The sequence below is a fragment of the Rhodotorula paludigena genome (assembly GCF_050403205.1).
Source record: "Rhodotorula paludigena JCM10292 DNA, Rt_paludigena_JCM10292v1_ctg8, whole genome shotgun sequence".
Lineage (NCBI taxonomy): Eukaryota > Fungi > Basidiomycota > Microbotryomycetes > Sporidiobolales > Sporidiobolaceae > Rhodotorula > Rhodotorula paludigena.
In genome coordinates this window covers 408,721-428,697 of record NW_027481450.1, presented here as the reverse complement: position 1 = coordinate 428,697, position 19,977 = coordinate 408,721, and the positions used below count along the sequence as shown (strand labels likewise).

Here is a 19,977-nt window from a genome sequence, read left to right as displayed (position 1 = left end):
GGGGAGCGCCGCGGCAAGCCGCCGGAAGCGCAGTGCTGGGCAGAGGTTGAGGACTCGACTCTGGCAAAGGTCAGGCAACCACGCTTAGCTTGCAAGCGCGAGTAGCGAGCAAAGGCGGCGATGAGAGCTGCACCGCCTCCCCGAGAGTGGCCCTCACATTGCACCGAGCCAGTCGCACAGTAGCGCACAAATTCTACGATTCAGTCGTGCATCGACTGGCAGCTCTAGAATTGCAGCCGGTGAGAGCGACGAGGAGAAGCTCGGCTCGAGCGATCGCGCTCCTTCAGCGCTCGCATCGCGCTGCCTCCGCTCGAGCAGAGTGCAGATTGCGCCAGAGCGAGTCTGTGTACCGCCAGCTACCCACCTGCACGCTTGTCTCATCCGCACGCGCAGTGGCACCCGACTCGCCTTGCACGCCTCCCCATCGCGCTCAACACCTCTTCAGCGCGCTTACTGCCGCCGCGAGGGGCACGTGCGGCCGTGTGAGCTCTGCAGTGCTCTGTGCAGACCACGATGAGCAAGTCTCCCAAGGCGCTTCTCCCCTCGACCATCCCGCTCGCCTCGCTCTCGCGCGCCCTCTCGGCGTCGAGCAGCGCGTCCACCTCGACCTACTCGGTCAGGGCAGTCGCACGCCCGCACGGCGCACGCCGAGTTGACGCCCAGGGCCAGGCCCAGCCCGCCTTCATCGTCGTCCGCCAGCGCAAGGTCCCCTCGTCGTCCCTGTCCGGCACCCGTCCCAGCCGCCCGTCCCCTCCCTCTCCTGCCTCGAGCGATGCGGCGACAGGCTCGGTCCGCCGCAGTGCTTCCGTCTCGACCGCCGGCGCGGCGACAAGGCCGTCGCGCGCCGCGGCGTCCGGCTTGATCCCGTCCAGCACCGCCTCGAGCCGGAGCCTCGCGGGCTACTTTGACGCCTCGTCGACCGCCCGGCAGTTCCACAGCTCGTGTCCCGCCCACCACCAGCAGGCCATCTCGCCCGCGAGCGGCGGCATCGACCTGCCTCCGGCGACGGGCGCACCCCCTTCCCCGCCCGCATCATCGGCTGCGGAAGGAGCCGCGTTCCAGCCAAAGCACCACACCTCGCTGACGACGCCCGCGACCGACGGCCCGCTCCTCGTCGGTCCAGCACCGGGGCAGTCGGGGCATGGTCCGTCGCTCGCGCTCGACCCGTCCGCCGCCTCTTCCTCCCTCGCGTCGACCTCGACCTCCCAGTCGGCCCCTCCAACCTCGTCCTCCGCCCCGCCCGCCTCCCTCTTTTCGCATTCTCTACCATCGCAGCTCCCTCCCCACGCCCTCCCCTCGTTCTTCGGCTCGGCGCTCAACATCGCCCGCCGAAGCAACCTCGTCTTCCGCAACGGCGCGTACGGCATTCCGAAACCGGATCGTTACCGCTCGCCGCCACCTGCAGGCAAGGGCAAGCAAAAGGCGATCATCTCGCCGGAGCAGACTGAAGCCGAGCACTACCTCAGTGTCGGCGTCGGCGAGGACTCGGTGCGTTGCCGGCTCCTGTCGCAAGGCTGTTCGACCGCCATCCGTTCGTGCAGAATGCTCACGCCTGCTGTTTGCTTCGTCGCGCAGTACTTCCTTCGTGCCGACTCGCTCGGAGTCGCGGATGGCGTTGGCGGTTGGTCTGGGCATGCGGGAGCCAACTCGGCGCGGTGGGCGCGCAAGTTCATGCACCGTGAGTCCACTCTCGCCGCCTCGCTCACCTGCACTGAGGTCCACCACTGACCACGTTGTGCCGCGTACTTGATGCAGACTGCTCGGCTGAACTGGCGCGCTACGAAAATGTCGACGACGAGCTCTTCCTCCAGTACTACGAGGTCGACCCGGTCGACGTGATGCAGCGTGCCTATGAGAAGACGCTGACAGAGTGTAAGGACGAGGTGCGTTGTCCGTGACTAACCGCGAGCGTCGGTCGGAACCTCACCCTCGCCAACTCGCGCAGGGCACGATCGGATCATCGACTGCCATGCTCGCCATCCTGCGCAACGACGAGCTGCGGCTAGCCAACCTCGGCGACTGCAGCTGCTGCGTCATCCGCGGCGACGAGTACATTTACCGGTCCGAGGAGCAGCAGCACCGGTTCAACTACCCATTCCAGGCGGGCACGAACGCCAAGGACACGCCGGCCAAGGACGCGCAAAAGGCGACGATCAAGGTCCGCCGCGACGACATCGTCATCCTCGCGAGCGACGGCCTCGTCGACAACGTCTTCTCGGACGACCTCCTCGAGGAGGTCCTCCGCTTTGTCGGGACGAACCCGTCCGCATCGGCGCGCCTCTCGCCCTCGTCGAACGGGCAGCAGCCGGGAGCGGGCGCAGCGGCCGCACCCCGGTTCTCGCTGCGGCGGTTCTCGCCGCAGGCCGTGTCCGAAGCGCTGTGCTTCCGCGCCAAGAGCGTGTACGAGGACCAGCGCGCGGTCGCGAGCCCGTTCCAGCAGCGTGCGATGGAGGAGGGCATCCACTACGCCGGTGGAAAGGTCGACGACGTCAGCTGCCTGGTCGGCGTCGTGGGCGAACTCGAGGCGGCTCCCGTGCGTATCTCGCCCCTCGTCCTGCTCGACGTCTCCTGTCCTTTGCACTGACCCTCTTTGCACTCGTCCGCGCAGAACCGTCGCGATGTCCAGTGATCTCCCTTCGTCTCATCTGCGCCGTCTCGTCTCGTTGATATCCCCTTCGCGGAGATGGGGGCGCTCATCTCGCGTTGCCATAGACGCTGTTCTGTCGTTCGCTCTTCTCCCTCTACTCTCTCGCTAGTTTGTGTCCCATTCTACCCCTACGCTTTACGCAGTACTCCGTATCTGTCTCGCTCTGGTCCGTTGTTGTGACGTGTGAAAAGACAGGTTGGCGCAGACGAGGACGTCCCTCACGTGAGATCTCGAGGGGAGGGAGCGCGAGGTCCTGCGGCAAGCCGACGTCAGGCTGGACGACCAGTCTCCACTGCCGACGGCAGGTTGAGCCGGGCGAGTTGCGGGACCTTTCGCGGCTTGCCGTGCGAGTCTCCGGCTGACCTTGAGGGAATCGTTCGCCTCGTTCTCTTTCTTGCTCCTGCTTCACTCTTAGTCCTCACTAGCACTCGCGATGGCCCCTTCCTTGGACTCGCTCGCCACCACGCTCGCCAACGGCTTTACCAACGGCTCGCACGCCGCTCCGGCCAAGTCGGCGGCGGGCCCCACTTCGGCTCTCCGCCGCACGCCCGGCCTCGATGGCCACGCTGCGCACCAGTCGCAGCTCGAGATCGTGCAGGAGCTCCTCAGCGACCCCACCGACGACGTCGTCGAGCTGAGCGGGTACAGCCTCACCGTCCGTGACGTTGTCGGCGCCGCCCGCAAGGGGCGCAGGGTCCGCGTCCAGAACGACGACGAGATCCGCGCACGCGTCGACAAGAGCGTCGACTTCCTCAAGGCCCAGCTTCAGAACTCGGTCTACGGAGTCACCACGGTGCGTTGCGAGACGAGAGGCGGAAATCTCGGGATGCCGCAGCGCTGAACGCTGACGCTCGCTTGGACGGCTGCCGCGGTCTTGCAGGGTTTCGGTGGCTCGGCCGACACGAGGACTGAGGATGCAGTCAGCCTCCAGAAGGCGCTCATCGAGCACCAGCTCTGCGGCGTGACGCCGACGTCCGTCTCGTCCTTCAGCGTCGGACGCGGCCTCGAGAACACGCTCCCGCTCGAGGTCGTCCGCGGCGCCATGGTCATCCGCGTCAACTCGCTCACGCGCGGCCACTCGGCCGTCCGCCTCGTCGTCCTCGAGGCGCTCACCAACTTCTTGAACCACCGCATCACGCCCATCGTCCCCCTCCGCGGCTCCATCTCGGCGTCGGGCGATCTCAGCCCGCTCTCGTACATCGCCGGCGCCATCACCGGTCACCCCGACGTCAAGGTCCACGTCTTGCACGAGGGAACCGAGAAGATCATGTTTGCGCGCGAGGCCATCTCGCTCTTCGGTCTCGAGGCAGTCGGTACGTCGCGAATCCTGACAGTAGTGAGCTGTTCGAGAATCTCCCAATTGCTGACTGCCCTTTGTTCATGCGATTGCAGTTCTCGGCCCGAAGGAGGGTCTCGGTCTGGTCAACGGAACGGCCGTCTCCGCCTCGATGGCGACTCTCACTTTGCACGACTCGCACATGCTCTCGCTCCTCTCGCAGGCCCTTACGGCTCTCACGGTCGAGGCTATGGTGGGCCAGCAGGGCTCGTTTGCGCCATTCATCCACGATGTCTGCCGCCCGCACCCCGGCCAGGTCGAGGTCGCGCGCAACATCCGCACGCTCCTTTCCGGCTCGTCGTTCGCCGTCGAGCATGAGGAGGAGGTCAAGGTTAAGGACGACGAGGGCATCCTCCGCCAGGACCGCTACCCGCTCCGCACGTCGCCTCAGGTCCGTCCTTCGTCTCCCTCCGTACGACCGGCGCGTCGAGACTGATGCTTTTCGCACCCAGTTCCTCGGCCCGCTCGTGGAGGACATGATGCACGCGTACTCGACTCTCTCGCTCGAGAACAACACCACGACCGACAACCCGCTCCTCGACGTCGAGAACAAGCAGACTGCGCACGGCGGCAACTTCCAGGCGTCGGCTGTCTCGATCTCGATGGAGAAGACCAGGTACGTTTCTCGCTCCTCTCAGGCTCCGTACATGGGCTGAGCATTTCTCTGTTACAGGCTCGCACTCGCCCTCATTGGCAAGCTCAACTTCACGCAGTGCACCGAGTTGCTCAATGCCGCTATGAACCGCGGCCTCCCTTCGTGCCTCGCTGCCGAGGACCCGTCACTCAACTACCATGGCAAGGGTTTGGACATTCACATCGCTGCTTACGCTTCCGAGGTGAGTTGTAGGCGTCGTCCCCGCCGCTCGTTTCCTTCAGCGCGCACAAGCTGACCTTCACTCCTCTCATCAGCTTGGCCACCTTGCCAACCCGGTTACTACCTTCGTCCAGCCCGCCGAGATGGGCAACCAGGCCGTCAACTCGCTCGCTCTCATCTCTGCGCGTCGCACTGCCGAGGCCAACGACGTCCTCTCTCTCGTGCGTTCTCGTCGCAATGGGTCCCCGACGTTATAGCTACTGACCCTGCAATTCTCCGCAGCTCCTCGCCTCGCACCTTTACTGCACCCTCCAGGCCGTCGACCTCCGCGCGATGGAGCTCGACTTCAAGAAGCGGTTCGACCCGCTTCTCCCGACTCTCCTCCAGCAGCACCTCGGCACTGGCCTCGACGTCAACGCACTCGCGCTCGAGGTCAAGAAGGCGCTCAGCAAGCGTCTCGAGCAGACGACGACGTACGACCTCGAGCCGCGCTGGCACGACGCCTTCTCGTACGCGACCGGCACCGTCGTCGAGCTTCTCTCGTCCTCGCCCTCTGCCAACCTCACACTCACCGCCGTCAACGCGTGGAAGGTCGCTTCGGCCGAGAAGGCCATCTCGCTCACGCGCGAGGTGCGCAACCGCTTCTGGCAGACGCCGTCGTCGCAGGCGCCGGCGCACGCGTACCTCTCGCCGCGCACGCGCGTCCTGTACTCGTTCGTGCGCGAGGAGCTCGGCGTGCAGGCGCGCCGCGGCGACGTGTTTGTCGGCGTGCAGCAGGAGACGATCGGGAGCAATGTCTCGCGCATCTACGAGGCCATCAAGGACGGCCGCATCAACCACGTCCTCGTCAAGATGCTCGCGTAAGGCGCGAGCAAGCCTCGCCTAGACGCCCGCCTCATTTCAAGACCAGCTTTTCGACGTCGTGTCGTGCCAAGAACGGACCCTCCTCCATACACATGTCGTCTAACTCTCCCGTCGTGATCACGTCTCTCAGTTCTTTCGTATCCCGCGTCTCTCGGTCGTCAGTACACGTGTATAGAGCCTGGAGTGGATTGCAAGTCTTCGAGTTGATTCTCCTCCGTTTGCGGCCTTACCAGGGGCAACGAAAGCGAGTCATGCAGTGCTCGACCTACTTAAACATTCCTGCGAGTTCGCCGACGATCTGCCTCTTGATCTGATGCAGGCACGACCACCCGACACGAGCGCAAACGTAGATGCCCTGTCGCGCAAGTCAAGCAGCACCGAGACAGGAACAATCAGTGACACACTCGTGCGGTCAATCGAACGAGGAAAGCTCACAAGCCAGCGGCTCAGCACAGTCGGGTTGAAAGCGAGCGGGACGCGCTCGCATGCTCCGGCGAGGCGCTCGCTCGAAGTGGCAAAGTCGTGGCTGCGTAGTTGAAGATGTTAGGCATCGCTCCGCTCTGAGGCCTCGGCCTCGTGCCGACGCCGTCTCGACCTCTTCCGTGTCCTCGTCTGTACCTTCCCCTCTTGTGTATAGAGCCCTCGCTCTCTATCGTGACTCTTAGTACTCTCTCGAACGTTCCCGTACGTGCTCGTGCTCTCCAGCACAAGCTGGCTGGTTCCACCCTCCTCCTCGAGGCGCTCCTTAAGAGCGCCCTTTCATCTGTCTCTCTCTTTGGTTCCTTTTCCTTGCGAATCAACAGTTTTACATCATAGTCTACGCGCTACCGAGAAGACTTGCCGAAGCACACCTCAGCCCTTGTCGAGTCTCGCCCTTGTCTCGCGCGCCGACTCGTAACAGAAGACAGAGGCTGGCAACCGCCATGGCCAGTGCAAACGCTGCCGCACAAACGACTTCGGCGTTCCTGCGCGTCGGTGCAGGACAAGTCTGAGGGAGAGACGCTGGAAAGGGAGACAGCGGATCTAGATGGCGGTTTGTACGCACCAGAAGTCGATGCGAGCTTGACGCAGCGCTGCTCGCCGGCGGCGCGCCACTATGCGCTGGCGTATGCGAGGCGACTTGGGTCGAGTGGATCTTGTGGCGGCCATGCTGCGCGGGACGAAGAAGAGACTCAGTAAGGGACTCGATAAGGGACTGTCCGCCCGGAGTGAAGGAAGCACACTCGCGCTTGTGTAAGGACCGGTCCGCTCGAGGGCTTCTTGAGACGGGTCGGACAGATGGAATACGAGAGGAAGGTGGTCAGACCTTAAGACAGATGCGAGAAGATGGGAGGAAGAGGGAGGAATGAGGCGACGCGACGACGAGCTCCTCATCAGTTCGCGAGCCCCGGTCAGAACCGTGAAGCTAGGACCGCCCGCTCGTTCGGACGCACGCACCCGCTTGACCGCATTTGCAGCGATCTGTGGACCTGTGCAAGCTTGCCCAGAGCATAGCAGGAACGCAGATCTCCACCCTCTCCCCTCGTCGGCCTTCTCAAGTCGCTGCAGCAGTCTCATACCGCTTTCGCTCCAGAATGCAATGCCCGCTGCTTCTGTCGCTGCGCTCAACTGGCCGCGAGTCAGCCACTCTCTGGTCGCTTCTCTCCCCCGACCACACTTTGCAGTGCAACAGCTTGGCACCTGTTGGAGAATTGGCACGAGCTGCCTGGCGAGGTCCTCAAGGCAGGCCGCGCGGACTCGCCACCCGCAATGCCTCACCGGTGGCGGCTACCTTGAGCGTCAGGAGACTGCCAATATCTTTTTTTGCTTTTCGCGCGCAACAAGCGGGCGGTCTCTTGAGCTTCCGCGCTGAACATGCACTGAGCGCGACCCCGGCCAGTAGCATACTCTTCGGCAACATCGTCATATAAGGCGCCCAAGTGAGCCAGCAGAACAAGGAGACGATGCATGAAGCGAGGCGCGAGCGAGAGACGAGGAAGTCGGGCACTTAAGTGGTGGCCACGGCCGAGCACGCAAGGCTGCAAATTGACTACTCAGCGGTGCGTGATTGCAAGGCGTGCCAGGAAAAGGCACAAAACGACGGCGTGACCGCACTCCTCATCAGTCTGCGAGCCCCGGTCAGAACCGCGAAGCTGAGACCGCCTGCTTTGCAAGACTGGCAGTCGCTCTGCAGCGCTCATACAATGTTGTGTATCCTGTGAGCAGGTCCTGAGTCCGGCGAGAGAGTAGTACGGCCGTCGCCCTCCTCGACGACCTTCTCAAGCTGATAAGGCGAACCTAGGCAACGCACAAGGCTCGAAATTGGGTTGCCCGCTTCCTTCAGCGCCGGTTCAAGCTTGTACATGCCTGTACTCCCTAACACACGACCCTCGATACGCTGCAAAGCAATGGATGGCACCCATTGGAAGGGTTGGCACGCGCGGCCCGACGGTCAAACGAGGAAGGCCGCCCGCATGCCAAAGCGGTGCGGCTACCTCGTCGTCGTGGAAACGGTCTTCTCCTTTTTTTACTACAGAGACGGAGAAATGACGGCACGGCCCCAGCCCTTTTGCATCGAGCCAAAGGCGGCGCCGGCAATGCAGGTCGAAGTTCATGGTCCGGGAAACTTCCAACACGCAGGGGTTGTGCGAGTGAAAGAGGTCTGTGCGTGAGCGGACGAGCTTGGACGGCAACTATAGAGAGCCTTTGCGGCGGGTTCCTTTTCTTCCTTCTTCCTTCCGCTAGGCTTTCCGTCAACGCGTTCACCTCGCACGAGCATTCTCGTAGGGGACTGACCGAATAGTCACGTTCCTGCGCTCACTCCGACGCTTAGTCCGTACCCCCTCTCTCGTAGCGGCCTTCGTTTCGTCCGCCGCACCCGTCTTGTCCGCTCAGACTGGCAGTTTCTCGCCTCCGCTTGCACCTCGCCACACGTCATTCTACGAGTTCACGCGGAAGAAGCGCCTGGAGCTCAAAGCGAGGCGGCTGCAGTTGCAGCGCACTCGCCTCGTTGAGGACGCCGGCTCTGCCGACGACATTCTCGCTTGCGCGCCGGCCAAGTGGGAGGCGTCAGAAAACGCGCGCTCTCCTCCACGCGAGCATACTCCTTACAATGAGCCTCGTGCTGCTCCCAGCCTCGACTCTGACGACGAGGAGGGCGAGGTGATCAGGCCGTTGTCGCCTCCGGCGTACAAGCCTTACCCCTCGCCTGCTGTGCGCTTCGGGTGCGTTGCTTCCTGTGCCCGCGAGTGTCAAAGTCTCACTTCTCTTCTCGCAGCCCGGCACTCCTGCAGCCCAAGACCGAGGTCGTCCTGACTGGCGGCACGACCTCGACTCAGATCGAAAGCCGCCTGCTGCGCTGCGTGCTCAGCGGTCTGCTCATCGTTGTTGTCTCGGGTTTCCTCTTTGATGTGTATGGTCGCTGGCGTTGGCTGAGGAGCCGCTACTACCAGTACGAGGCTGAACGGCTCATTCAGTGCTCGAGCGCGGGCATGAAATTCCCTTGCGAGGGCCTACAGTACTTGATCGATCAGGGCCCGCCTGACTTCACTCTGTCTCTCTTCGATGTGGTCGGCCGCGCCACGGCGGCACACTGGTCCTTCTTTGTGGTAAGCGTTTCACGTCCCTCGTCAGCAGCCGCGTTCACACACATATGCTCCCCAGATTGTCCTCGGCAGCCTCCTTGCTTGGACGTACATTCGTCAGCTTGGTCGCAAGTACGCTTGACCGCAGCCACAGCAGAGCAGCCTTGTTGTGCTTTTCCGTGTCCTCCGTTCCCTCCGTCGTGTCCTTTCCACCGTCTCCTGAGCCCTGCCCAGCCAGCGTACTGTCGTGCATGCTCTGTGTAGTGCCGATTTGTGCATACGTCGCCAAGCTGTCAGTACATGAAGCGAGAAGCGCGAGGCTGTACTGTGGAGGAAAAGAAGCGAGGCGTAGCGTAAACCAATTGCACAAATTGGCGCCTTCATCGCTGTAGCTGCACATCGACTCGTAAGAGCAGGAGCAGCAACGAAGGCGGGCAAGCCTCGAGCACGGCGGGAGCGCTGATCGGTCATGCTGCAAGCAGAAGCGTGGCGGGAAGCACGATACAGGGTGAAGTGCAGGCCAGCGTGACAGAGCTCTTGATCGCAAGCGCGGCTCCGACAGTGACCCATGCACTGACTCAGCGCAGAGGATGATGCGGAGAGCGAAAAATGAAGAATGAGCCGGAGTCGGCGATCTTTTGACGCTTGCATTGATTGCAATCGATTGTCGAGGACAATCCGCCCCTATACTTTCTTTTCCATGAACTGGGCAACGACGCAGTCCGGACCGTCAGCAAGCAATCTGACCTGCGAATCGGAAGGACAAGAACACACCACAGCCTCTAGAAGGATGTCTTCGCCCGACACCGTCTTCCCCGGGTAGCGCGGTATTCCGCGCTTGTATGCCACGTAGCCGAGCCGCTCGTACCACTTTTCGTTGACGCGGCGGTTCGGCGAGTACGGCACGCCCTGCCGCTCCCACCACCAGGGCTGGACGGCAAACTCGCCGTCCACCGTGTTGAGCGTGATGGACGTGGCGGACAGGTCGCGCTTTGCCATGTCTTCCATCTCCTTCATGACAGTCCTGCAAAAGAAAAGCTCACATTAGCCGGGAATCATCATCGTAAGGAGGAAGCATCGTTGTCGCTTCGGACCAGATTCATGTCGAGGCAGGACACCGGCACACGGTTGACGAGCACTATACGCCGAGAGAAGGAACGCACGAGCCATAGCCCTTCCCCTGCTGGCTGAGCAGTAGGAAGAACGTCGCGAGCGTCACCTTGCCCGCGTCGCGGTCGCACAGCGACTCGTCGTTGTCCGAGTCCTCCCAGTCGAGGCTAACGTGGCCGAGCGGCTGGAACGACAGATCGGGCGGCGGCGGGCCGGAGCGCGCGGTGTCGAAGTTGCAGGGCTCGAAGCCGGTCCAAGGCAAGGGCTCGTCGGCTGCGGACGGGAAGACCCAGTAGAGGTTCTGCGCAGCGCGCCCTTCGTGTCAGTCGTACAACAGAGAATCCAGCCGCGTGCACCGCGAACCTTGACTCCTCGTCGAACCTGGTCCCGCCAGAATTCGACCTTTTCCTCGCCCCACCCGCATAGCTGTGGCTCATTGGCAGAGACCAAACGAGTCAGTGACGGAGTCTCGAGCGGTTCCGCAACCCCTAGACGCACCACGCGTTGCCGCCGGAGCTCCTCCACGTCGATCGCCTCGTCAGGCCGGAAGCGCACGAAACGGACGGGAGACGCAGCCATGATGCCAGAGTCACAGCGAAAGCTCAAAGCACAGCTGCCGAGATCGAGCAAGCCGCACAACGTGAAGAGAGAAGCAGTTTCGGGTATCAACAGCCGTGGGTCAAGGTCGAGGAAACCGCGAGGTGTGGATGAGTCAGAGCTGTCGCATCGAATTCATCACGATAAGCGACTGTCTCTGCTTGCTTTCGAGACATTACTAGAGCGGCTCAAACGGCCAGGTGTGTGTTTCACGTTGCGAGCGGAAGAGCGGCCGCGAGCAGAGATTATCGACATGGGCGAGGACAACGAAGACGGCGGATCGTCTGATGTAGGGTGGCACAAGTACAGCGAGCGTTGAGGCACGTGATGGGAACAGGGCACGACGGGGACGGATGGAAAGGCGGTACAACCATGCACAAACGGGAAAAGACGATGCGGTTTAGGCGATGATGGTGAGCTCCTTGGTCCGGCTCTTTGCGTAGACCTCCTTGTAGTCTTCCCAGATGCTGCAGCACGGCGGTCGTCAGTCTCGGTGAGGGTGGGCAGTCAGGCGAGGGGCGCACCGCTTGAGCTCCTCGATGTATCGCCCTTGCACCTCGTCAAGGTCTGCGGACGTCGGGTGATCCTTCTGATTGACGGATATTGGCCGGCCGACTACAGGCGCGGACAGGATCAGCGCAAGCTTCGAGGGAAGCTAGGACGATGTCGCCGGAAGAGGAGGAAGCCAGCGTACCGACCGATACGATCGGGTGACGGTAAGGCATGAGGCCAACATTGTCTGTGCGAGTTCGAGAAGGGATGAGATCTCAGACTTCGGAAGCGCGTGTGTCTCGCAACCCCACGACTTCGAGAGAAGCTGAAAGCGCACAGTTGAACAAGCCGCGACCGAAGAAGATGGCTGCGAGCGAAAAGAGGCCGTGCGTCAAGAATGAGAAACTTGCTTAAGCCGAGATCGTTACGCACGAAGGGTGAACCCGAAGACGGCTTGGAACCGCTTTTGCAGCTTGTACAAACGCGTGCCGCGCGCATTCGAGAGCTGGCCGAAGATCTGCGAGGTTGCGAGCGGTCGGACCGACTCACAGTTGTGCTGGGGCAGCGAAAGTATAACGCACGTCGTTCTCGCCGAAAGAAAAGACAGGAACGAGATCGGCGCCCTGCCGAATTGCGAGCTTGATGAAGCCCTTTCGCCGCTTGAGCGTGAGGTCGGCGGTACCCGGGTGGGCGCTCAGGCTCTCAGCTGCGCCGCCCACCACAATGGTGATAGAGGAGCCAGGGCCTGCGAAACCAGAAGACCCGGTCAGATGGGGCGCAATGCGAGGGGCGAAAAGCGCTCACCCTGCCGCAGAATGTTCTGGCAGGACTTCATCGAGACCGAGGCGATGCCGAGACCGAGCAGCAGCTCCCGATACAACGGCAGATTAAAGTTGTTGGCCAGCGTAAGAAGATGAGGGCGAAGACCGGGGAACTGCCGGGAAAAGCCAGTCGCCTCCGTGCCGAAGTTGGCGATCGCGCCCATGCCAATAACGCCGTGCGGGTGGTAGCCGAAGATGTACTTGCGGTCGGGCGGCAGGTCGGCGGTCTGCAGCCGCGAAGCGAAAGTCAGTGTCTAGTTGGGCCGCTGGACCACAAGCGAGTGCGGCGCTGCGCTCGTGACGCTTCTTGCAGCCTAACTGCTCACCTTAATCAGGCTACGGCGTCAAATGGACCGGGCGGGGACATCAGCTATGTTCCGTGTTGTTGAAGATGCGACATCATGGCGGGGACGCACCTGACGGGGTAGTATTGGGCGAACCACACCCATACGCGACACCTCCTGAGCCAGCCCTGTGGTCGGCCGCCATGTGTGGGTGCTTGGTCGATGAAGAAGACCCAGGTGAGATAGCCGAGGAGGACAGGCCAGAGACGCGGGAACGAGCTGCGGAACTGCGCGTCAGCAGCCATGTCTCGCGCAAGGCCTCGAGAGGTCAATTGTAACGCACCAAAGGACGAAGAAAAAGCCCAGCGAGAGCGGGAGCGCCGTTGTCCAGAGGAACACCGAGAAGGTCTGCAAGCGGCGGTGTTTGGGTACGACAAACGGGACGAACCTGCGCGCGGGTGCGCAGCCTGTCAGCACTGTCTTGTGCGCATGTGAAGCAGCCTGCGGGCCTTGCGATGCGTGCTGGGCGCGGATCGGGACGCGGGGAGGCAGAGGTGGGGAGAGGCAGCGGCGACGCGAGCAGGCGACGCACTTGATCTTGGTGCGCTCCGACTGGACGTAGTCCTCGCCGTCGACTGCGCCCATGTGCTCGTGCTCTGTGCCCGCTCCTGCGCGGGGCGAGGTGAGTGCGAGGATGACGACGGAGTTGAAGCAGCGCGGCGAGGATCAGCCCGACCGCAGCACGGCGACCGCAGACTCGCGCACAGAGAGGCGCGACGCCGGTACGAGCCTTTCTAGAGTCTGGGGAGACCGCGGGGACCACGGGCTCCAATTTCTCGTTTGAGAGCCGCGCTCATCTGGTGCACCGCCTCGTCGTCGTCTCAGGACAAGCGCTCGACTCTCCCGCTCTGTGCATCTCCTGCAGGGCGTGACAGCCCGAAACTGGACTCTTCAGATCCCGCAGAAGAGGACAAGTCTTCACGTGCTGTCTTGAGCTCAGTCTGTCCCGCCGCGATTCTCATCGCTCCAACTTGCTCTCTGCCTGTTCTGTCGCTCGTCGTCGCTTCTTGCGCCGTGAGCTGGTACACTGCTGGCAGAGTCTGCTGCCATGGACTCGGTCGCGCCTTCGCAGCTGGTCTTCCCGCGGGCTGTAGACTCTCTACAGGCAGACCGCGGAGCGATTCGAGGTCAACTTCGCGACACGTGCGTGTCGCGTTCGAACCGGCGTAGACTCTCAGACTCACCCTTTGAAGCATAGCTACAACCGCCTGCATTCGATTGCGCACGATGCCGCTTTCATCCACGACGAAGTCGCGCAGGCTTATCCCGACTTCCCCGTCGTCGGTAAGCCCCGCCTGTTCTGCGCAAGTCAAAAGTCCCAACTCACGCTTCCCCCTGCAGCTAATCAACGGGCGGGCGCCTGGTACGTCAAGCCGTCAGATGAAAAGGCACATGCCTACTTCAAGCGCGTCTTTCTCGTTCCCTAGAATTCATTTTCTGCCTGTCACTGACATCGCATACGCACAGATCGACGGACGGCCACGCCAACGAGCACAACTTCAATCTGCGACGTGAGCACTTCCCTCTGCGCCACACAGCTCTGTTGCTGACGGCTTGCTCTTGCAGGCGCCAATCTTGCACTCCTTCCCCTTGTCAAGCATCGTCAAGGGTGCGTTGAGCACAATGCGTAGAAGTCAGTACTTAGCGACTAGCAACTGACCTCGCTGTCCCGTCAGCATCGTCTTCGTGGACTCTACGCGCCGCGGCAAGGTACGGCTGCATCCTTCGCGCTCCGCCACCTTCGCGATACTGACCGTCTTTGCGTTCCAGCGCTTTCCCGACGCTCTCTCCAAGACAATTCCACTGTGGTGCGCCACACTGAACCGCGCCCGGGTCCTGCTTCTCCCGCCGGCACCGGACAACTCGAGCGTGACTGTCGAGGAATGGCAGCGACAAGGGTGCTTGTACACCTCGCCGCAGGCTGTCGGTCGGTCTGAGCACGCGCAGATTGAGGAGAAGATTGAGGGGTGGGCGCAGGATCTCGCAGTGCGTCCCGCTCGCCCTGCCGCTTCACCAGTCGATTCGCTCATGCTGCTCCTTGCAGTCCTCGGCATACGACCTCTCGGCACTGAAAGCGCTTGATCGACCGCTGCGGCCCTTCTTCGTCTCTCCCGCATCCACGCTCACCCCCAGTCCGGCGTCGTCGTTTCCCACCTGTTATGCGGTCATCTGCGCGAGCGCAAGCAAACTTGCCGAGGAGGCGGATGGGCTGGAGCGCGCCCTCGGCTTCACCTACGTGCAGGGCAGCGGAGACGAGTGAGCAAAGCTGCCTCGCTCCGGAGTTGCTCAGACGCTCACTGTCCCGCTTGCAGCCACGAGGCCTGGTCGAAGGGCCTGACACCTCCTGTGTTCTGGCAGCACGCCGACGAGATCCTCGGCGCGTCTCGCGAGGAAATAGACTGCGTCATTGAACGGATCCTTGCGACCTCTTCGCTTGCTGCGCTGAACATCGCCGATCCCGCTTCCTCCTCGACACCCTCGTCTACTCAGATCCGCTCGACGAACCTGTATCTGCGCTTCGCCGCCTCCTCAGCAGGCTCTGCAGCGGACGATACGACCCTCATCACCGTCTCAGCCTCGAAGGCCCCTCCTCTCACCGACTCCACCCCTTCGCCGACATCGCTCAGCGCCAAACCCGGCAAAGCCGGCTACAACTCGTTCTTCTCGCCCGCATACCTCGAGCCCGCGCTCGAGCTTGCGACGGACAAGCTGAGCCAGGGTAGCAAGGTGTGCGTGTCGGTCTTGGCGGGCGAGGCGCAGAGCGAGGCGAACGATCTGGGCGTTGCCGTCGCCCTGATCCTACTCGGTGAGCTCATTGCTCGGGCTTTCATACCTGGCACGACTGAACTGACGTGCAGCTCTCCGCGTTTCAAGCTCGCCTGTACGACGAAGATGGCCAGCTGCTCGACAGTGCTGCGCCGCCCCCAGTCGGTTCGCACGAGCCACACTTCCTGCCATGTAGTGACACTCACATGCTTGCGTTCGCAGTCTCGAAGGACCGCATCCGAATCCGGCTGCAGTGGGTGCTCGAGGCCTTCCCGACGGTCAACCCTTCGCGAGCGGTGCTGAACAGGGTGAACGAGTTTGCCATGTCGAAGCGGCGGTAGTCCTCTCGCAATGCACCACTCCGGATTGCCTGGTGTGAGCAATCGATATGCCATTGCGATTGCACATGCACTTCATGCGAGCTCAGAGGTGGACATGCGGTCCTTCTTCCAGTCCCCGCGCACCTCGGGCCTGTCCTCCCTCTGACCGTACCCGCTTCCGCGATCGCCACCCCGGTTGTCGCGCCCGTCCCTGCCGTACCCGCCGCCACCGCCGCCACCGCCGCCACCGCCGTATCTCCCGCTCCCTCCCTCGTACCGATTCCTCCCGCCTCCTCCGCCTCGCCGGTCGTCCCTCCCGCCTCCGCGACTCGAGCCCTCGCCGCGGTCGCGGTCGGGCTCGCCCGGGTAGCGGCGCCGCTGCGCCTGGTCTTTGCCGCGCATCTCGTCGAGCGTGAGCGAGTTTTTGGCGAGCGGGTCGACGACGGCGTACTCGTCGATCGAGTCTGTGTCAAGCGCGCAAGGGTGAGATGAGACAATGAATGTGGGGAAGAAGGGGAAGGGAGGGAGAGCTCACGCTGGTCGAGTGTTGCGTCCTTGCGGAACTTGAGCGAGTGGGTCATCCAGCCCTCGGTCTGCAGGCGCAAGAGCAGTCAGCAGAAGTTCAACGAAAGGAGATTTGACGAGATTAGAGAGACATTGACGCACATCCTCCGCGAGCTCGTCGTCGTTGAGGTCGATCCCGTGCAACCTCTCCCTCTCCTCCCGCTCCTTCTCCTTCGCCTCCTCCTCTACTTCATCCTCCTTCGGCGCACTCTTCGCCGCCTGGAACAGCTTGCTCCTGAACCCCTCGAGCGCGCTCATGACATCGTCGTCGTCGCCCGCGCGCCGCTTGCCACCGCGCGACGCCTTGCCGCCCGCGCTGTACTTTTCGCGCTCGAGCTGCAGGAGCGACGGGCCGCTGCCCTTGGGCTTCTTGGACGCGGGCTCGGACGAGCCCGCGCGCTGGTTGCCGCCCTTGAGCTCGGCTTCGAGCTTGGCAATCTCCTCGCGCCGGCGCTCGCTGCGAGATGATCGCATGTCAATTCTGCTCCATCCGCGAGCAGGGCACGAGAGGGACTGCAGCGCACGCTTCGCTCTTGGGCGCCTTGTCCTTGAGCTTGCGCGCCTCGTCGAGCCGCGAGACGGCCGGCTCTGCGCGCAGGCGCTTCTGCTTAGGCGCAGGCAAAACTCATCAGCTCGAGAGCCCTGCAGCTCCGGCGAGCCGAGAGACGCAAGCGAGCGCGACGCACCTCTTCCCTCGGCGCCTCGTCCGCCGCGCGCTTCTTCCCCTTGTCCTCGCGCGCGCTCGCCGCGAGTCCGCCTCCGATCAGCTCGGGCGGCAGCTGCGCCGAGACGCCGCGGTCGTCGATGACGCGCGAGCTGAGGCGCGAGTCCTGCAGCGCGTCGTGCGCCGATTTGAACTTGGTCTTGGGCAGAGAGGAAGAGGCGTCTTCGGCATCGTCGGCGTCTGCGCCGAAGGAGAGGAGGGCATTGTTCCTGCGGGAGGATGCTGTCAGAGCTGCGCGACAGTGTTCGGTCGTACCATGCAGGGACAGAAGAGCGAGTAGCTCCCCTGCACGCCGAGCAAGCGTGCGAGACAGGCGCAACTCACTTGGTGCCCTTGCGCTTTCCCTGCTGGCGCTCCTTGGCGCGCTCAGCCTTCATCTCCTTCTTGGCCCTCTCCTGTTCCCTGCGCTCGTCGGCCGTGATGCGCGGGCGGATCGGGTCGGGCCCGTCCTCGAACGGGTCGACGCGCACCTCTGCGCGCTTGATCACGGGCGGGTACAGCGGGCGGTCGGTGCCTGGCTCGAGCTCGACCTCTTGCAGCTTGAGAAGGTTGAAGATGCTGTCGCCTGCGATGCGGCCAAAGAGGGTGTGCTTGTTCTGCAGCTCGGGCGTCGCTTCGAGGGTGAAGAAGAACCTGCACTTTCGAGCGTGAGCAAGAGTAGCGGCACAGGCGAGCGCAGAAGACGCACTGGGACATGTTGGACTTGGTGTCGGGATCGCTGGCCATGGCAACGAGACCTCGCCGGTTGAACTTGAGACGCTGCAGGAGGATATGCAGGTGAGCGAGGATCTTAGCGGGAGCGGCAAGGTCGGCGGACCTGGTTCGTCTCGATGGGGAAGCTGCCTTCATCGTAGATGCAGTCGTCGTCTCCGCCTGTCTGGGCGATAAAGTTGGGCATGACGCGGTGAAACGGGACGCCATCGTAGTGACCTGGCAAGCCGGGAGGTTAGTCCTGGTACGTGCTTCTGAGCCGGCACATGTCGCGCACCTTCCAAGCAGAGCTGTACAAAGCTGTCGAGCGAGTAGCAGCGTCAGCCGGGGGTCCTGGGAGGAGCAGAGGGAGGGGGTCGGACGGACTTGCGGACAGCCTTTGGGCACTCTCGCCTCCAGAGCTCGATGAGAATGTCGCCAAGGGACGTGTGGAGGACGACGACGCCCTCTGGGATGGGCTCTGTCACGCTGCGGGGCGTGTGCGGGTGAGTTGAGCGACCTGGCGACGAGGAAGAGGGGGAGCGACGCACACGAATGACATGGCCGCGAGGAGCCGTGCAAGCGGGCGAGGCACAAGTTGAAGCTAGCAGTAAGCAGTACGAGCAGTCTCAAGCTCTCTCGAGCCGTGTGCAGCGAGCAAGCGACTTGGTGAGACGGCAACCGCGGAGTCGCCTCGTCTCTTGGTCTCTCTCGTCACTTGTTGCCCGGGCGAGCAGCCGAGATGAGCGCAGTGCAGTCGAGGGAACACGCTGCACCGGCAAGCGAGGGCCAGGCTGCCCCCGCTGCCCCTTCTCCGCCGTCTCCCCCTCCTCTCGCCCATCCGCCCGCTGCTCCCGCCCCGCCCCAGCCCGCGGGCCAAGCTGCGCCGAGCGAGATCCCGCCGATGCCCCCGCAGCCGCTCCCGTCTCCGCCCGACATCCACACGCTCCTCCGCGCCACCGCTCCCCTCCACCCGCACATCCACCCCCGCCCGGCTGCCCCCGCGCGCCCGCCGACGACCTCGGAGCGCATCGACGAGCGCTGCTGGACCTCGTCGAGGCAGACCAACGCCCGCCGGTGCGTCTCGCAGCCTGACTCGCGCTTCGGATCCACCCAGTCGCTGCGCTCCCCCCCGATGCGAACCTCGCAATCGCGCTGAATGTCGAGACTGACCCTCTGCATACCACACAGAGCCCTCGGTCGCGAACCAACCGTCAAGATGTACTGCTACATCAACATGCGCAACGCCCTCTCGGACCTCGTCCCCGTCCCGGGCCACCCAACCGCCTTCCTCGCGCGCGACGCGCCCCCGGCCTCGCCCGCAGCCGAGGCAGCGGCGCACCACCGCAAGGCGCGCGTGCCGCCCGAGGGCGTGCCCGAGTACCACTGGCCGTGGCTCGAGGGGAGGTACTTCTACGTCGCGACGGGGAGAGAGAACGTCGCGCGGCACATGCTCGAGATGAGCGGCGCGAGCGCCGAAGCCACAGAGGAGAAGAAGATGGCAAAGCAGGCCGAGGAGGGCGCGACGCGCGAAAAGGCGATCAAGGTGCGGCCGGACGGGTCCGTCTCGCTCGGAGAGGTGCAGCGGTTGGTCGCGCCGCGCGACGAGCACGTCGGCGCGTGGGACACGATACGGCGCATCGAAGAACGGTGTGAGAAAAAGGCGGCAGAACGTCTATTGCCGGGCAAGCGCGAGGAGGCCATGATCAGGCGGGCCATGGGGCTCGAAGAAGAGAGGTGCGTCGAGACGGCTCCTGCCTTGCCGCTCGCGTCTTACTGACCGCGTCTCTGTACGTGTAGCTCTGAAAAGCTCATCTCACTCTCAGACGTCTATTCCTCTACCCTCCAGCGCCTGCACGCGCACCTCGTCCGCATCTACTCGCCCGGGCTGCGCAACCTCGCGCGCCTCCCGCAAGTGTGGACCGACGGCACGACGACGCAGATGCTCGACACGGTGCAGACGCGCCTCACGGACGGGAGCGCGTTCCGGCTGTACGACCGCCTGCGCGACAGCCTCGGGAGCGTGAGGGGCCAGCTCGAGGAGCGCAGGAAGCGCAGGGAGGAGCGTGAGCGAGGGGACGACGTCGGGTTCGGGGGGACGCAGCCGCCGCTCCCGCCGACGCTGTTCCCGCCGCCGCCGCCTGGACCGCGCGGGCCGGACACGTCCGAGGGCGGAGGATCGGGAGACGCAGGAGCAGGAGCAGGGGAGGGCGGCTCGGAACCGCCGACTGCGCCTCCTGCCGGGCGGCGAGATCCTCCGAGACCGAGGGAGGTGGTCATTTCGTGCACCGTCATGTAGCGCTGTCAAGGCTGCAAGGCAATCTT

The 19,977-nt window shown here is 63.4% G+C and overlaps 7 protein-coding genes across 7 annotated transcripts; 4 read left to right on the top strand and 3 right to left on the bottom strand.

Annotated features, from left to right (window-relative positions):
- Nucleotides 1-513: 513 nt before the first annotated feature.
- JCM10292_000217 (PP2C family serine/threonine-protein phosphatase) lies at nucleotides 514-2,629 on the top strand (the record flags this gene model as incomplete). The annotated part of the gene is made up of 5 exons (XM_076647323.1): nucleotides 514-1,488; nucleotides 1,576-1,678; nucleotides 1,756-1,883; nucleotides 1,946-2,533; nucleotides 2,609-2,629. 5 exons carry the CDS (start codon nucleotides 514-516, stop codon nucleotides 2,627-2,629), a joined length of 1,815 nt encoding a protein of 604 aa, XP_076507250.1.
- Nucleotides 2,630-3,080: 451 nt separating this feature from the next.
- Nucleotides 3,081-5,661, top strand: JCM10292_000216 (uncharacterized protein; the record flags this gene model as incomplete). Its single annotated transcript, XM_076647322.1, has 7 exons — nucleotides 3,081-3,440; nucleotides 3,528-3,960; nucleotides 4,040-4,374; nucleotides 4,436-4,599; nucleotides 4,657-4,819; nucleotides 4,893-5,018; nucleotides 5,080-5,661. The coding sequence occupies 7 exons, from the start codon at nucleotides 3,081-3,083 to the stop codon at nucleotides 5,659-5,661; spliced, it is 2,163 nt and encodes a 720-aa protein (XP_076507249.1).
- Nucleotides 5,662-9,908: 4,247 nt separating this feature from the next.
- Nucleotides 9,909-10,913, bottom strand: JCM10292_000215 (uncharacterized protein; the record flags this gene model as incomplete). The annotated part of the gene is made up of 5 exons (XM_076647321.1): nucleotides 9,909-9,929; nucleotides 9,999-10,248; nucleotides 10,388-10,635; nucleotides 10,698-10,760; nucleotides 10,833-10,913. 5 exons carry the CDS (start codon nucleotides 10,911-10,913, stop codon nucleotides 9,909-9,911), a joined length of 663 nt encoding a protein of 220 aa, XP_076507248.1.
- Nucleotides 10,914-11,331: 418 nt separating this feature from the next.
- DGA1 (diacylglycerol O-acyltransferase) lies at nucleotides 11,332-13,173 on the bottom strand (the record flags this gene model as incomplete). The annotated part of the gene is made up of 11 exons (XM_076647320.1): nucleotides 11,332-11,398; nucleotides 11,456-11,546; nucleotides 11,626-11,670; nucleotides 11,761-11,790; nucleotides 11,856-11,940; nucleotides 12,005-12,168; nucleotides 12,228-12,471; nucleotides 12,571-12,580; nucleotides 12,661-12,807; nucleotides 12,872-12,976; nucleotides 13,121-13,173. 11 exons carry the CDS (start codon nucleotides 13,171-13,173, stop codon nucleotides 11,332-11,334), a joined length of 1,041 nt encoding a protein of 346 aa, XP_076507247.1.
- Nucleotides 13,174-13,636: 463 nt separating this feature from the next.
- RIT1 (tRNA A64-2'-O-ribosylphosphate transferase) lies at nucleotides 13,637-15,695 on the top strand (the record flags this gene model as incomplete). Its single annotated transcript, XM_076647319.1, has 11 exons — nucleotides 13,637-13,731; nucleotides 13,787-13,872; nucleotides 13,930-13,993; nucleotides 14,056-14,099; nucleotides 14,155-14,197; nucleotides 14,265-14,298; nucleotides 14,359-14,574; nucleotides 14,633-14,844; nucleotides 14,901-15,394; nucleotides 15,463-15,519; nucleotides 15,577-15,695. The coding sequence occupies 11 exons, from the start codon at nucleotides 13,637-13,639 to the stop codon at nucleotides 15,693-15,695; spliced, it is 1,464 nt and encodes a 487-aa protein (XP_076507246.1).
- Nucleotides 15,696-15,767: 72 nt separating this feature from the next.
- On the bottom strand, nucleotides 15,768-18,214 carry JCM10292_000212 (uncharacterized protein; the record flags this gene model as incomplete). Its single annotated transcript, XM_076647318.1, has 11 exons — nucleotides 15,768-16,138; nucleotides 16,210-16,267; nucleotides 16,341-16,695; nucleotides 16,763-16,842; nucleotides 16,925-17,171; nucleotides 17,287-17,595; nucleotides 17,651-17,721; nucleotides 17,780-17,892; nucleotides 17,951-17,973; nucleotides 18,040-18,141; nucleotides 18,204-18,214. 11 exons carry the CDS (start codon nucleotides 18,212-18,214, stop codon nucleotides 15,768-15,770), a joined length of 1,740 nt encoding a protein of 579 aa, XP_076507245.1.
- A 180-nt stretch (nucleotides 18,215-18,394) lies between these two features.
- On the top strand, nucleotides 18,395-19,951 carry JCM10292_000211 (uncharacterized protein; the record flags this gene model as incomplete). The annotated part of the gene is made up of 3 exons (XM_076647317.1): nucleotides 18,395-18,729; nucleotides 18,844-19,389; nucleotides 19,453-19,951. 3 exons carry the CDS (start codon nucleotides 18,395-18,397, stop codon nucleotides 19,949-19,951), a joined length of 1,380 nt encoding a protein of 459 aa, XP_076507244.1.
- Nucleotides 19,952-19,977: the final 26 nt, after the last annotated feature.